General features: G+C 45.2%; 1 protein-coding gene across 32 annotated transcripts in view; it reads left to right on the plus strand.

Annotated features, from left to right (window-relative positions):
- TCF7L2 (transcription factor 7 like 2) overlaps positions 1–15,624 on the plus strand; it is a 190,008-nt gene that overhangs the window by 63,068 nt on the left and 111,316 nt on the right. For all 32 annotated transcript variants that reach the window (XM_072971903.1, XM_072971904.1, XM_072971905.1 and 29 more), the window contains one exon: positions 9,223–9,324. In XM_072971903.1, coding sequence (XP_072828004.1) covers positions 9,223–9,324 — 102 coding nt within the window. The remainder of the gene's footprint in view (positions 1–9,222; positions 9,325–15,624) is intronic.

Raw genomic sequence — 15,624 nt, forward strand, 5'->3', positions numbered from 1 at the left:
GGCTTTTTTTGGGGGGTGGTGGTAATTAGGTTTATTTATCTATTTATTTAAATGGAGGCATGGGGATTGAAGCCGGGACCTCACCATGCTAAGCACACATTCTACCGCTGAGCTACACCCTCCCCCAAGTTAGCATGATTTCAAGGTCCTCCATGTTGTATAGCGTGGGTCAGAATTTGTTAGTTTTTATTGCCAAGTCATATTCCATTGTATGGATGTGCCATTGTTTTACTGATCCGTTTGCCAGCAGAGACTGGGTGCACTCTTATCTCACGGGTGCTCCGTGTTCTGGGCACCCTTGCTGTCCACACTTGGTCCCCCAGCTGCTCCATGTCTTCCAACTTACTTTTCTGGTCTTAAGGTGCCCGTTTTCCACCTCAGCATGCTTGTAGAAGAGCAGGCCGTAGCTAAAACATTCCAGTTCACTGGACTACACTTGGCCTTTTGATTAGAAGCAGTAATAAAAACGTGTTGACCACAAGGTTGATTTGAAAATGAAGAGATTGTTAAATGTTTTTCTCCCTTAAGATAGGTTGTCTCTGGTTTGTCTCTTAATGTGAGGTTTGAGGGGGTGTGGAGGAGCCATGGGGTGAGCTGGGGCTGCCCTGTCTGGAGGCTGAAGACGGGGTGACCTGTCTGAGCCAGATGGGAGGGCGAGGGCTCGGGCTCCAGCTGTCACCTCTTCCAGTGACTTCTTGTCCTCTGACTGTGGCTCAGGGACTGGGATGCTTAAAGCAGGGCTGACATTTGCTTGGAATCCACAACCCTTCTCTGGGGACCTCAGTCTTGAGGCTGCCCAAAGACTGCAATGGCTGGTCCTGGTCTGGGTGTCAGGACCGAGGAACGCCTTGTCTCTGAGGCTGGCTCCCTACGTGAGGTGGGGGCTGCACCCTTTCTTTTGCCCTCTTGCAGCTTTTCTGGCCTCACCTGGGGGTACCCACTGCCCACTGTACTCAGTCTCATTTGGGAGATTTTAAGAGTTCTGGGCTGAAAATGCCAGAACTGTCTCTGGTCCAGAATCCCTTGTAACTGCATGGCTGAGTCACTTAATTTCTCTCTGCCTCACTTTATTCTCTTCTAACATGGATTTGGAGATTATCCGCCTTGACCCCTTTAAAAAAAAAGGATGCAGTGACAACCAGTTTAGAAGTTTAAAAGAGCCTTTGAGAAAGTAAGGGGGACTCGGCACATACACAACGCGCCCTTTGACACTGCCCTATAACTGATAATTTTTGCTAATGTCTCATCATCAGCATCACCTGGCAAGTTGGGGAAAGGAAGATACAGACCCCTGGCCCCCCTCCCAGATAGTTTGTGAAGCAGGTCTAGAGTGGATCAAGGGAAAAGTCTCTGTCAGTAAACCAGAGAGGTTTGGGAACTGGGGGACCGTGTCACTGTCATGAACTGAATCTTTCTTCGTGCTGTTTCCACTTATCTTTCTTGTATTAGTCCACTCGTAAGCTGCTTGTCGTATCGACTGGTTCATAGGTGACTTTTCTCAGGACATCTCGTCTACACTGGACTCTGAGCATATGCTTTGTAAATGCTGCAGGAATCCATGTTAGAGTTGAAAGGGAGTTTTGAGATTATGTTCCCCTATTTTCCTGCTGTGTAGACTTAAGCCCAGAGCGGGAAAGAGGTTGCCCAGGGAAGAAGTGAAGTGATTGTCCAGCTAATGGCAGAGCTGGGCCTGGAAGATAGGTTTCCAGACTCTTTCTCCCTTTTGTGCTACTCCCGGGAGCACAGAGTCATAATTTTAAGAGTAACTTTTTTGGGAGAGAGAAAGGGAGGCCTCACTCCAGCCCAGAGGAGCTCATCTGGGTTTGAGAGGAAAGGGCCAATTCTTTCCAGCTTGTACGTCTATGAGCTGCTATACCATATGCCAAAATGTCTCAGGGACAGGGCTATTGAATGGTTGGCGAGGTAAAGGAAACGGTGAATCTGAAGTTTTGGTTATTGGATTTTGTTGTTTCTTTGTTACTTGCTTCTTTTGCTTTGTTTTTCCCTTAGTACCAGTGGCCTCTGGAGCTCTGATGGAGATAATTTTCTGATGCCCTCGGAGGAAGATAGTTTAGTGTTTGCCCAGAAACTTAGGGGGAGAAGAGAGATAGAAAATGGCGGAGAAGGATCGTTTATTCCTTTGGGGACACTGTGAGACGTTCCCTTAGCCGTGCCCTTTGAGACACTGATCCCTGGTGAGAGTTCCAGCAAGGATGCCTCAGTTAGTTGATAAGGAACTCAAGGAAGGCAGAGGGGCGTGGCTGAAAGGTAAGTCAGGAACAGGAGAAGCACCCTGGTGGCCTGGAGCCCCGCCGGCTGACCCAGGGAGCGCGGGCTGGCCGGGGCTGCCCCGCTGGCCTTAGTTTCCTCCTTGGTAAAATGCTAGTTGTAGCTTTCTGACATTTGTGTCATAGGATTGCTGTGAATGTGGTTATGAACTCTGAATACTCTCTAAATGTGAAGTGGTACTGTTAGGACTCTTTAGTTGTTATGATTAGGAAGAAAAGGGATAACTGTAAAGACTGTGTTTAAAAATCTTATAATGACCAAATTCATAGAGAGAGAGGATTAAAAAAGGCTGTTAAATTGTTGTTTTGCACAGATACCTTGGTTACCCCTCCCCTTCCCGCCCCTTGGCCCTTTCCCCCATATTCCTTTTACATTGAGAAATGAGATAGGGACTTCAAGGGAAACAAACAGTTCCAAGTTTCTACTGCGTTTGGTTTCATTAAAAGAGAGAGGGCGATGAGGGGAGGGTATAGCTCAAGTGGTAGAGCGCATGCTCAGCATGCACCAGGTCCTGGGTTCAATTCCCAGTACCTCCATTAAAATAAATAAATAAACTCAATCCCCCATCCAAAAGAAAACACACACACACACACACACACACACACACACACACACACAGAAAGAGAGAGAAAGAGAAAGAAAAGTGTCAATCCTAATACCCTGTTAAACTTTATCTGTAGCTTTTTTCGTTCTTCGAGCTCAGAATATATCCAGCCTTCTGAGGTGTTTGGTTTTTCTCTTCCTAGGTAACTATAGTAGATACTCATTTATGCTAGATCCCAACCAGCAGAAATCACCTTCCTGAATTTTCTTCTTCTCTGCAGTCATGTTTTATAGGCAAATAATGCCTCTTTAAATAGAGCCTCTGTATTAGAGTCTCTGTGGATTTTCAAAAGAAGAAATTCCTGGACTATGTTTTAACCTGGGACGAAGCAGCCAAATCTCTGATAGCCTCTGCATCTGCCAGAAAATTGATCAAACCAGTTTTGTAATGGTGGCCCCTGAGGTTCCTGCAAGATTGTGAAGATAGTTTCATGTAGTTTCCCGTTAGGTACATGTGATTACTGCTAACTTTTAGAAACCCGTTGGCACTTCTGTGATTCAGAGGGTAGGCTGGAGTATTAAATTAATCGCAACTTCTTATACTTGAACCATGATAGATAATTTGGGGTTCCATGATCCCCAGGGCAGAATTACTTACTTATAGAAGATGGGCTGGATTTTCCACCTTCCAGTTCTAAGAAACAAAGCAGGTTCAGAAAGCGACAGCCAAGCTTGTTCTTTTTTCTTTCTTTTTTAATTTTTTGAAGTACAGTCAATTACAGTGTGTCTGTCTCTAGTGTACAGCACAATGTCCCAGCCATGCATATACATACATATATTCATTTTCCTATTTTTTTCCCATGAAAGATTATCACAAGATAGTGAACATAGTTTAAGCCTGTTCTTTAACAGACCCAAGTGTGTGGATGTGTTTTTGGGGTGAGCCTCACAGTATGAGCTCCTGAAGTTTTCCTATTTTCTGCTTAGGATGAGTGGCTTCTGGTAGCCTTTTCTTTGGTAACGTTCAGTGCTGTGGGTATAATCATGGTGTTACCCCTTCTCTGGTTGCACATTTGTGGTAGAGTCGGCCTGATCTGCCATGGGCCTGCCGGGGGAGAGTGGGAGCAAGTCACCTTGCAGGGGGAGGAAGGATGAGTGAATTTGGACGTGATGGGCCATGGCTGGCAGTCCTCTCAGTGCAGGGTGTTGAGGTGGAGTGTTTACTTTCCAGTTTATAAGAAACAGAGTGTGTACAGCTTTCTGGCTCTGGTAAGTTTGGAGGACTTAGCAGTCCAAATCTATCATGAGGATGGTTTCCAGTTAATTTGGATTCTTCTAAAATGGGTTTTTCTAGGAAAAAGCACCCCTACTGAGAAATTGCTTGGCATGAAGAGGCTGTTTTGTTGAGGCTGTTTTTGTGTTTAGGTAAATAATACCTAACTACCAGGCAGGGGAGGGTAGCAAGGCATTCAGAATTTTAGAGTCAGCCCTGTTCTGAGTGGTGTGCTTTCTATGGGACCGTTTTCCAGAAGAGACTGGTTTCATCTCTGTTGAACAGTCTGTTCAGGCCTCACAGTGCCCCCTCTCCCACCGTGAACCCTGTATTTGGCCTGAGCCTGTGGCTAATGCCATCTGTTGGTGGCAGAGTTGGCACACGTGAGCTTAATTCCAGCCTTGTGATGTGTGCAAGTTCTGGAAGAGAGGCACTTCTGAACCTGGAAAGTTGACCCCAGAGCACTCAGGGCACGTCACCCCGCACGGACCCGCGGAACGTCTGCCTGATGCTCTCGTGTGGTGACTCGTGGACACGTAACATGTTGCCAGTGTCTCCTGGGAAGTGGGTGAGAACTTCTGGACATGTGAACTTTTTCCAGTCAGAATTGCTCAGGAATCTTCAAACTTCCATTTCGGAAGGAGAGATGGTTATTTCAATTGAGGTTGTGGTCTAGTGGTTAGACCTTGTGACTGGGAGTCACAGCCAGAGAGCTCAGATTCTTTTCCAAGCATTTTCCCCAAATTTGAGTCTGTCAGGGACGATTTCATCCAAAATGTTGCTTTTGGGCCACCAAACACTTTCCTATGTGATGGCGTGTGGCTGTCTGGATTTAAGGCCCCATAAAGGAATGTTTGACATGATTCAGGTGTCTCCACATTCATTCTCTACAGTCGGGATGGCAAACTGTGGCTCATGGGCCAGAGCTGTCCCATCTGCCGCCAGTTTTGTACAGTCCGTGAGCTGAGAATGGTTTTCATTATTTTTAAATGACTGAAAAAAATCAAGAGGAAAATACTATTTCCTGACCCAGGGAAATCATATGACATTCAGATTTCAGCATCCCTAAATAAAGTTTTATTGGAACACAGCCATGACACACAGTGCACATGTGCACTGCCTGTCGGGGCTTTTGTGTTATGACAGCAGAGTCGAGTAGTTAGGATGGAGACGGTGTGGGCTGGAAAACCTAAGATATTTATTGTCAGGCCCCTTACAGAAAAAGTTTGCCAGTCCTGCCTGGAACAAATAAAGGGCTTCACTCCACATTCCCACCCATCTGTGGAATGGGGTGAATGAGAGCAAGTACCTGGAAGCTGCTTTGGCGTTTCATCAATGATGTGGGGGTTTCCCAGCAAACTTCGTCAGCATCATCATCATTGTTGTCCTTTGAGTTGTCCTGTGTGTTTAGATAATACATTTGTACAGAGAGCCCTGCAGCCCGAAGGTGGCAGCTTCTCTGAGCATCCTTGCCACTGAAGCGGGACTCATGTGGACCGAGATGCCTTTGTGGGAGCAGGTCTGACCAGGCCCATTTGAGTAGCTGCTGGTCACCAGAAACTTAGATCTTGGAGGGGGCTTCTGATTTGGGAGACTCTCCCCATTTGTCTTTCTTTTTCCTTTTTTACTGGGGGAAGTGGAGGAGAAGAAATGAGAGCTGCGTACCTTTTTTTTTTAAACCTTTGCTGACAATTCAGTAGGCCTTTAAACCTTCCTTTCAGGCGCTTGGTGGTGTCTGTATATTCAAGACTGCTCACAGGTCCACAGCTTAACTTCGGCTCCCTGGGATGCATCATAAAATATGATTTGGAGGGGATTTGGATTTCCTGGGCCATGAGCAGAACATTAGTATTAAACAAAGGATGAAACGCTTAAGCCAGGATGACCTGATTGATTGACTTATTGATTGACTGAATTTATTTATGGCAAAATGAAAGTCGCGCAGACTCCATTTCCAACAGTTTTCAATGCAGGAATTCCCACAGCCCCATTTGATTGCAGTTTGTTGAAAAGTTGAATGTTTTTGTAGGCAATTCATAATTTCCACGTTGAGCGGCCTAAAAGGAAGGGAGCCTGGAGCCCAGTGTTGTTTTTATAGCAGGATGGTGGGAACTTTTTTTTTCTTCCCCAAAAGGATATAAAAACCGAAGTCGAACCGTGGGGAGAATGTGGCGTGGCGATCCAGCCCTTCCGTAAATCCGAGATGCCTCCTGCTTCAGGTCTTCCTTTAGGACCCGACAGAGTAGAATTTCCTGCTGCTTAATGTCTCCAGGAAGGAAAAGATTTTCCTCTAGGCTATAATGGTGCCTAATTTCCTCTTTTTCCCCTTTATTTATTTATTTTCCCTATTAATAAGGACCAATTGTAGGAGATGAAGGAACCTGGGAAACCCATCACTTTTGGAGGAGGTTAATAACTTCCTTTAAAAAATCCTGACATAATATGTATTTCCCCCAAAAGGAACCTCGTCAGCCTGAGTGCCAGTTAAGGCCCCAGGGATGGGCACAGATTTGCGGGGACCCAGCCAGTTCTGTGGGATCAAGTTGCAGGGGGGACGGAGAGGTTGGGGCTGTCACCGCGGCGTCCCTGCGAGTCGGCGGGGCTGGGGCCGTCTTAGCCACCATCTGGATTTGGTTAGCTCTCTCTGGGCAGCAAGGCCGAGTCTCATTTCCTCCAACCAGTAATGTTATATAGGCAGTGATCCTGGGCTGCCCTAACATAATTGAAAATTATGTGTATTGGAGGCTCGGAGCGCTGAAATGTAGGCTCATAAAAATATGTGGTGCAGGTAGCCCGCGGAGATTGGATGTGGCACACAATGAAGCTTTTATGTAAAGTAAGAATTATAAGTCTGCGCATTAATATGGCGTTATGGGTATGATAATTCTTGGGTGGGGTCCTGGGGGCAGGCTCGTCACCTTAAACAAAGCCTGAATTTCCTCATTCTGGGGAGCTGGTATTTGGATACAATCAAATCCGTTCTGCAGATGGCCAAAGACGAAAACTTGTCCTTGAATCTCACCCTCGTCACTGAGGGCAGAAGGGGGGTGTGGGTGTGGGTGTGTGGCGACTCAGCTGGGCGTTTTTCTTTGCAGGTTTTTGTGTGTTGAAGAGGTGGCGGGGGGTCCATTTTGGTTGGCCTCAAGGAAATGACTCTATTGAGGGGTTTTGACCAGTGAGGCACGTGTATTTATGTGGTAGGTGAGGATGGGAAAAAGTCAGGGTGAGACAAGGCAAATAGATTCCCTCGGCCCACTGGCTTGGGTTGTGGGGCTGAGGGAGACCGTGGAAACGTTTACCTCAGCGACTCTTAGTTTGGGATGATGATGTCCCTGAACCAATGTTTGATTATAAGGGTGACTTGCGGGGTGGAGGTCCCTGCTGACATCTCCTGTGTGGGGGCCCAGAATCCTAGAAATGCTTTGGTACTCGGGGGCACCCCCGTCACAGCTAGGACAGCCCCGTGGAAGGTCCTGTGGTGAGTGACCAGAACCAGGAACCAGGTTTCCTCACCACAGGCGGCTTCTAGGTCAAAGTTCTGATGTGGCAGAAGCCATCCAACCCTGTGCAGATCTAGGTTGGAAAGACGACCGTGCAGTTTGGCAGGTAGCTCATGGGCTAGGGTCTTTCAGCGTTAGATGTAACCGAGTTTGGGTTTAATCTGCTGGAATGGTTGTGTCTCTTTGAGGAACCCATGGAAGAGCTTGCGGATGGTTTGGCTCTTCCATCTCACTGGGGATTTGAGCAAACCCTCCCTTCTTTGGACTGCCCTTGGCTGTTCTTTTTCTTTCTGCCCGAACCTTCCTGACTTCGCAAGACATAACCTGCAGCCTTCCTCAGTCTCTTTTCTCAGAAGTGCCGCCTTGTCTCGGGCGGTCGCTGGGCCCAACTCCCCCAGTCTCTGTCAGAGCCTCACCACGTTGTCTCGTGGCGTGTCTGCCATGAGTTGGTTCCCTCACGCGTGCCTGAGCTCTCTGACGGGGGCTGTCTTGGTCTCTCCAGGATGCTTGGCAAGAAGGGAGTGCACGAGGCAAGCTTTCATCAGTGTTCCTCAAGTAAAGTTTTCTGTAGAATAAAACTAGCCTCTAGAAAGTTCAGCATGGCTCCTTCATCAGTTGGCCTTCGGAGGCACAGAGGCTAGGACTGAGGTCCTTGTTAAAATCTTAGCATTGTGTCTAAGTTTTGTTTGGTTGCGAAGTGAAACTGGTGTAATGTCACCGACAAAAGTCAAATACCTGGAGGTTGCTTATACATGAGCTAAATCCCTCTGTGACTGGACACGTCACCTCCCCTCAGTTTCCCTAATCTTCACAATAAGGAGCTGGGTCAGCTGATGGTTCACATCCCTCTGAGAGCCGAGGTATCACCTTGCACAGAAGTAGTTCGTGTCCCTTGTGCGCAGAGATACATCCAGTTGGCGTCCTTTGCTTTTCTCACACAGGTGGTAAACCTGTGTGTGTTTAAGAATTTCTTTGGCCTTTTGAGCTGCACGTATAAATTGCCCTGTCTGCGTGTCTGTTACCCAGGAGATATTTTGGAGTTGGACGAGGAATTCCATCCTCACCTTACTCAGGTAGCTTCTACTAAAGGACAGCTGCTTGTATGTTCTCAGCTTTCTTGAAAGTGAAGGATGCTGGCATTTTAGAAATGAAGGTCGCTAAAAGAGCAGATTGGGCATTGCAGGTCTCCTGGGACACCTGGCTTGAGACTGCGTTTGCTGTCTTCCTTCAGAAGAGATCTGTGTCCCCTCCCTTCTTCAGTCTTCCTCCCCACCCCCTGCTGCGGCTCTCCTCTAAGTACAGCGATGACAACACTATCTGAGGGCACTCTGTAGTTTGTCTGCAAAGACGAAACTATAGTTGCGAATAACATTGATGTTCTATATGTGTACCTGTCGAACGTGAGCTCTGAGGAAGAACCTGTCCGTGTTGCATGATTCTTCTGTCGATGTCGCTGTTACTTGCGTGCTTTCAAGTTTTTTGGTGTCGTTATTCGCACACTTTTAAGCTTCGCAGTTTCTGATCATGTCACGTACCCCAAGAGTTACCTCTCGGGGCAGCCGTTTGCATTTCGTTTCTTAATTCATTTTTCATGTTCACTTTGCTTGCTCCCTGCAGTATCTTCAGATGAAATGGCCACTGCTGGACGTTCAGGCGGGGACCCTCCAGAGCAGACAAGCCCTCAAGGATGCCCGCTCTCCGTCGCCGGCACACATCGTTGTAAGTGACCTTCGGAGGCATTTGCTTCCTTTCTTGGGGAGGTGGGGGTGTATGTGACAAAATGCTCTTCTGTTGATAAAACAGGCCTTGCTTATCAGGTTTTCTTTCTTTAAAAATAGTTGGGTTTTTTTTTTTTTTGGCATATTCTTGGTTATGGTTTATATCTAGAAGGTACTTATTTTCTGCTGTTGGACCTTAATGATTGTTACCTACCTGGAAATGTTCCCACCACCCTTTTCTACTAGTATTGGGTTAGAGTCGAGCTTTGTGGGTTCTAGTTACTAGGTTACCATCACCGTGGTGTGAGGAAGACTGGAAATGGTATTAAAGCAATTAAAAAATATATATACCCAAAATCTTCCCTGAAAAAGTCATTTGTGGGAGGTGAGTTACAGAGGAGAGAATTAAAAAACTCAAAAGGGAAGCCCTGGATTTGAGACTTTCCAATCTTACTCCCCCTGCCCCATCCCCTTACCCCACAATTTATTCTAATTGTTGGAAAGTAAAAATCTACACTAACATCAGAAACATTTCATCTGGGCTGATTGGTTGTAAACTCTGAGCACCAGTGAATTTGGAAAGGCTTAGAATAAATTTAATCTGTACATCGATGGCTTTGAGAGCGTGTGGGTTTACTATAGGAAACATTTGTAGTACTTAGGGACTACATCACAAAGTGTGTGTCTACATATATTTTTAATGCACTTTCTTGGGATTGTGTAGGCTCTGAAAGTGGAATTTATAAATTAACCTCTTGAGAAGATAGCTCAGCCTTATTAGAATATTCTCTTCTATATATTTATATCATGAGCTGGACTTTATACTTTTTAAATAATTAATGGAAGATGTATTATAATGAATCTATGACAGGTAGAATCATGCAAAGCACAAAACAATTCATGTATTTTTTATTTAAGTATCACAAAATGTTATCCATTAATATATTTTGCCTCTGTGTTATTTGTAATTTCTAAAAATGGCAAAATAATTTTCTTGAGTGGAAAATCTTAAGATACATTGTGTCAAATTTCAGGCTGACTGCCGCCTTATTTTGTAGATTGCTATAATTGAGTATATATTATTTAATGAATTTTGCCTCTGTTCTGTGAATACTAAATATAGATGTATGTGTCCGTATATGTCACAAAATAATTTATTTGCGTAACATCGTATCTTTGAGTCATTGTTTGTGAAAAGGTCTTAGAATTCTTATGGTATAAATGAGGCACATAGAAAGAAGGTTAACATTTTCCAGAAGCTTCCTCCTTCCTCCAACCCCACAATAAAATGGATGCTCACAATCACACACGCTCTTTTAATGCCGAGATTTCACGGCTGGAAGTAACTTAGATCAGCTAGGCCCAGCCTACTCTCAGGAAAGGAAACAGGTCCAGAGATGCCTTAAGTGAATTGCCCAATGTCACACGCTGAGCTAGCGACTGGGTCGGGAACTGGGCCCAGTTCTTGGCTCCCTTTCCGGGTCCTTGTGGACTGTTCCCTCCTAAGGGAGTTGAAAGTAACTTTCCATGGCTGGTTCTGTTTTGCTAACTTTAAATTGGCTCATCACTGGGGCAGCGTCATAGGTGAAAAGAAGCTGTTGGCTTGGGGTTCCGATGCAGGTTTCTCCCAGGAAATGGAATGCCATGTAAAAAAAAAAATTAACAATATACAGATTTTTTTTTACAAGTCCTGGGTGGTACAATGAGAAAGCCAGTCTCTTTCACTTTTCCTGCCTCCTTGAATTTCCCAATGGGGGTCTAGGCTTTGAAATTTATTTCTCTGCTTTTGGAAATGCTTGGCAGGAATTGCTGGTAGGTACAGGACAGGGACACTGTCTTTAAAAATCTCTTGGAGGCTTTTTCTCTCTCCGAGTCTGGAGATAAGACGTAATTCTTAGAAGCAGTTAAGAGTGGACGCAGCTCCTTGGGGGTGTGGCCTGGAGGTCCACGGGTCACCCCTGTGCAAGGCTGGGTCCGTCCACTGAGAGAGGGAGATGATCGGCCTCCCTGCCTCTGTCCCCCCAGCCCCCAAATCCCCTAAGAGCAGTTGCCACAACTTAGGCCTTAAGTACTTTGTTTTCATGTGTATAAATTAACAATCCAAGGAGTTGGTAGAGCATTTTTTCCAGAGCCAGTGTGGATTTTGGCGAGGAGAGCAGCGAAGGGACTTGCGTTCCTCTCCTCCGCTGTTTACTGGAAGCGTGTTTACCATAGCAACCACTCCAGCCCACACCGCCCTTCAGATGGAGACCCTTGTCTGTAGGAGCCACAGCCAGCAACAGTAATCCGGTCTCCTGTGCTCTCTGCTGTGCTTCTGGGGACCTGGGGAGTGGCACTGCACAGAGGTTAAGGGTTGGTGGTGGAGGGCGGACTCTGGGAGCTGGAGAGAGGGGAAAAGTCATAAGCTTGAGCAAAAAGGAAACCAGATTCATGAAATACTTAATGCATGTGGCAGCTGGATGGTGTCTTTGGTTATATGAGTCAGCCTTGTAATTGTGCATTTCTGTAATCTCCACCTGGCACCACGGGTGAGGGGCGGGTGTGGGGGGGTGGGAAGGGAGTCAGTAGAAGGAGAATGGGAAAGTAGGGTGGAAAAAAGTCTGGAGGTTGTTGACCTCCGGGTCACGTCGAGTTTTGGGGGACTGAGGAGTCATAGACCTTGAGAATATAAATTTATGATTCCCTTTTCACTGGACATAGGGCAACATGACAACTGAAACCAGCTTGGCAGGAATAGTGTATCTGTATTCATTTGGGAACCTTCTGGATGCTGGTTGAAGTACCACCTGGGTCTTGGGACAGCTCCACACCGGCCGCCAGACTCCAGGTCTCCTTCAGAGTCACTGATGAAGTGCTGACTTCCCTCCAGTCACTGGGCTCTTCCTCCCTTTCTCTTTTTCTTTTTTTTTTTTTTTTTTTTGGATAAAACTTTGTCACATCGCAGTTATTTCATCAGACCTGTTTCAAAATAATTGTCTGAGGATTGCTTCCTAATTTCTCCGAAATTCGGATTTATTGTAATTTCTCGGCCAGGCTGTTTCATAATTACTTCTAATGTTTGATTTTCGAAACTAGAGAAGTGTTCAGCGTTTGTTAGTAATCATTAGAGGGTATAGCTGTCGCAGGTTGCTAAGAAAATCATTTTCCCCGGTACCCATGTGGGGTACAATTTTCAGATGGGAATTTAAAGCATTTTGTTGGTGTATTTTAATCTGATTGGACTTTTTTTCTCCTGGGGTATGTGGGTTACCACACTGTTAAAAAACAGAAAAAAAAAAGGATATGTAGAATACATGTTCTTAACAAGTGGAGTTCAGTTGATTGAATGATATATTAAGAAGCAAGCCCCGCAAATTTTACTTCCAGTAACAGAGCATCTTGTTTATTATGATCCAGTGGCTCCTAATCTGTGCTCAGAAGAGAGAGAAAATTATTCCCTAAGGATGGTAACTAAAAAAGTTTTCTTTTCGCTAGCCAAAAAGTAGGAATTTATACAACAGATCTGTCTCTCGCTCTCTCTTCCTGCACTTCGCTTTCCCTTTATTTCTCTAGAAGTTCATGGTCTTTCATGTCACAAATCCTGGGATATTCCCCTCCTCTGTCTCCCCAGTCCACACTCTAATTCACAGCACTCGCTTATATTTCTTTCGCTGTAGTGTTTTTAACTTTTTATTTTTAATTCTTGGCTTTTCTTCCCTCCTCTTTCAGAATGAGTGCCAGGCAGCTGGGTTATGCTAAGTGTGGTGTTTCAGCCTTGGCCCACCTGCCTCCCTGGACACCACCCCCTGGTGCCTTGGCTGCACAAAGACTTTCATTGAACTTCCTTTGTACCCAGCAAAGAAAGATTCAGTACCCCAAATGATGGTATTTTGGTATAGTATGTATCTTACAAAATGGCAAAAGACTTCAAAAGTTCCTTCCATTTTGTCTTGGGGGTCTCCTTTTGAAGTCGATGTGCTTTTACCTTGGGGTGGATTTCGAGCAATTCTCAATCTTGTGTGTTGTGTAATGAGCGTGGGGGTGTGGGATGAGAAAGTCTGAATCCTGAGGAGCGAAGCCCGCCAGACAGGAGTGTGTCCTCTTTTCTTGGTTGTTGTTATTGCTTAAATGCTGCAAGAGGCCGGAAGGCTCTTAGGAAATAGAGTCCCATGGTAGGACTTCAGACGGGGTGTTGGCTGTGTGAGTTGAGCATTTTCAAGTGAGCTCAGAGGGCATGGTGAACATTTTCCTTGTTATTTCTGAAGAGTTTGGGGATGGGGCAGGGAGGATTGACTGCTTTGAGAGTGTCCTCTTGTTTTTGAAGGGTTTGGGGGAGGATTGACTCAGCTCTGGAAGCATCCTCTTGGTTATTAAATACATGTGGTTGTTTTGAGGTGTGATTTGTCTTGGGCTGTGTTCTTTCTCTTCTGCCAGATGCTTGGTAGCAGGTGGTGTTGGGGGAGAGGCTCTGCTAGATGCTAAGGTCCAGCAAAACCATCACAGCCCCTCCCTGTGTAAGAGGCTCTATTACAGGTGCCAGAAGGAGTGCTAGGCCCATCTCAGGGAGATGGGATTCTACCAAGAAGTGGGTGAGGATTATGGGCCGAGACTGTCCCCTGAGGAGGTGGCATTTAAAATGCGATTTGAAGGATCAGTTAGAGTTGGCCAGGTGAAGAGATGGAAGGTGGGAGAACATTTCAGGTAGAAGGAAAAACAGACATGAAGGTCCTAAAGGAAAAAGAGCTCAGCTATCAGAGAAGCAGAAGGCTAGCTATGATGGCTCCTCGTGGTGGGGGCACAGGGATGGGGGCCTGGGCAGGATAAGCTGAGGCCTTGGCATCTGATCCTAACCACCATGGGGAATCCTTGAGGGGTCTGGCTTGTGTTAAGCTGATGGCAGTGAGGATGGTGAAGTGGACAGATTTGGAGGGACCATCAGCAGAGCTTGGATGGATAAGACATTGGCATTGAGGGAGAAAGGAGAGTCAAAGGTAGGTGGATGGAGATACCATTCGCTGAATGGGGAGTATTGGAAGGGAGACGGTTTGGGCTGGAAAAGTTGTCTTTTATTTTTAAACTTTTATTTTTTAATTTCTGGTTTATTGAGATGTAATTGACATTAAGCATTGTGTAAATTTAAGGTGTACAGTGTGTTGATTTGATACACTTCTATATTATAAAATGATTACCGCCATAGTGTTAGCTAAAGCCCCATCTCATTACATAGTTACCATTTCTTTTATGTGGTGAGATTATTTAAGATCTACTCTCTTAGCACCTCTCAAGTATAGAATGCAGTATTGTTAATTATAATCACCATGCTGTACATTAGATTCCCAGAACTGACTCACTTTTTAACTGGAAGTTTGTTCCTTTTGACCAACATCTCCCCATTTCCCTCACTCCTGGGTCCCTGGCAACCACCACTGAACTCTGTTTCTGTGAGTTTGGCTTTTCTAGATTCCACATGTAAGTGATACCATGCAGTGTTTACTTTCTCTGCCTGACTTATTTCACTTAGCAGAATGACTTCAAGGTCCATCCGTGTGGTCACAAATGGCAGGATTTCCTTCTTTCTCATGGCTGAATAATACTCCACTCTGCATATGTAACACATTTTCTTTATCCATTTATCTGTTGATGGGCACTTAGGTCGTTTCCATATCTTGACTATCGTGAATAATGTTGCAGTGAACATGGGAGATATCTCCTCAAGGTCCTATTTTTGTTTCTTTCGGATATGTGCCTGGAAGTAGGTTTGCTGGATCGTATGGTAGTTCTATTTTTAACTTTGAGGCACTTCCATGCTGTTTTCCAGAGTAGCTGCACCAATTTACATTCCCACCAACACTGCCCAGCATTCCCTTTTCTCCACGTCTTCACCGACACTTGTTATCTCGTCTTCTGATGATAGCCATTCTAACAGGTGTGAGGTGATAACTTTTTTGGTTTTGATTTGCGTTTCCCTGATGATTAGTAATGTTGAGCATCTTTTCATGTCCTTTTGGTATATTTCATGCACCTTCTTTGGAAAAATATCTACTCAGTTTAAGAGTTGTCTTTTTTTTAATTGAAGTATAGTTGAATGAATTGTCCTTGTAGAGAGGTTAAGATACTAGGTTTCCTGACTGCACAAAGCAATGTGGCAATAGGAAATGGGAACAATCCAAACTTAAGAGTAATGTCAATTATCTAATACATTTAGATTTCCATTTATTTAGAATATGTTCATAGAAGGGTGGCGAATTCTCCCTTTCTTTAAATTGGTCTTTCTCTTACTCTCGTGGTGACCATTGATTCGATCATTGATTCACATTCATTG

The sequence above is a fragment of the Vicugna pacos genome, chromosome 11, assembly GCF_048564905.1.
Source record: "Vicugna pacos chromosome 11, VicPac4, whole genome shotgun sequence".
NCBI classification, from domain to species: Eukaryota; Metazoa; Chordata; class Mammalia; order Artiodactyla; family Camelidae; genus Vicugna; species Vicugna pacos.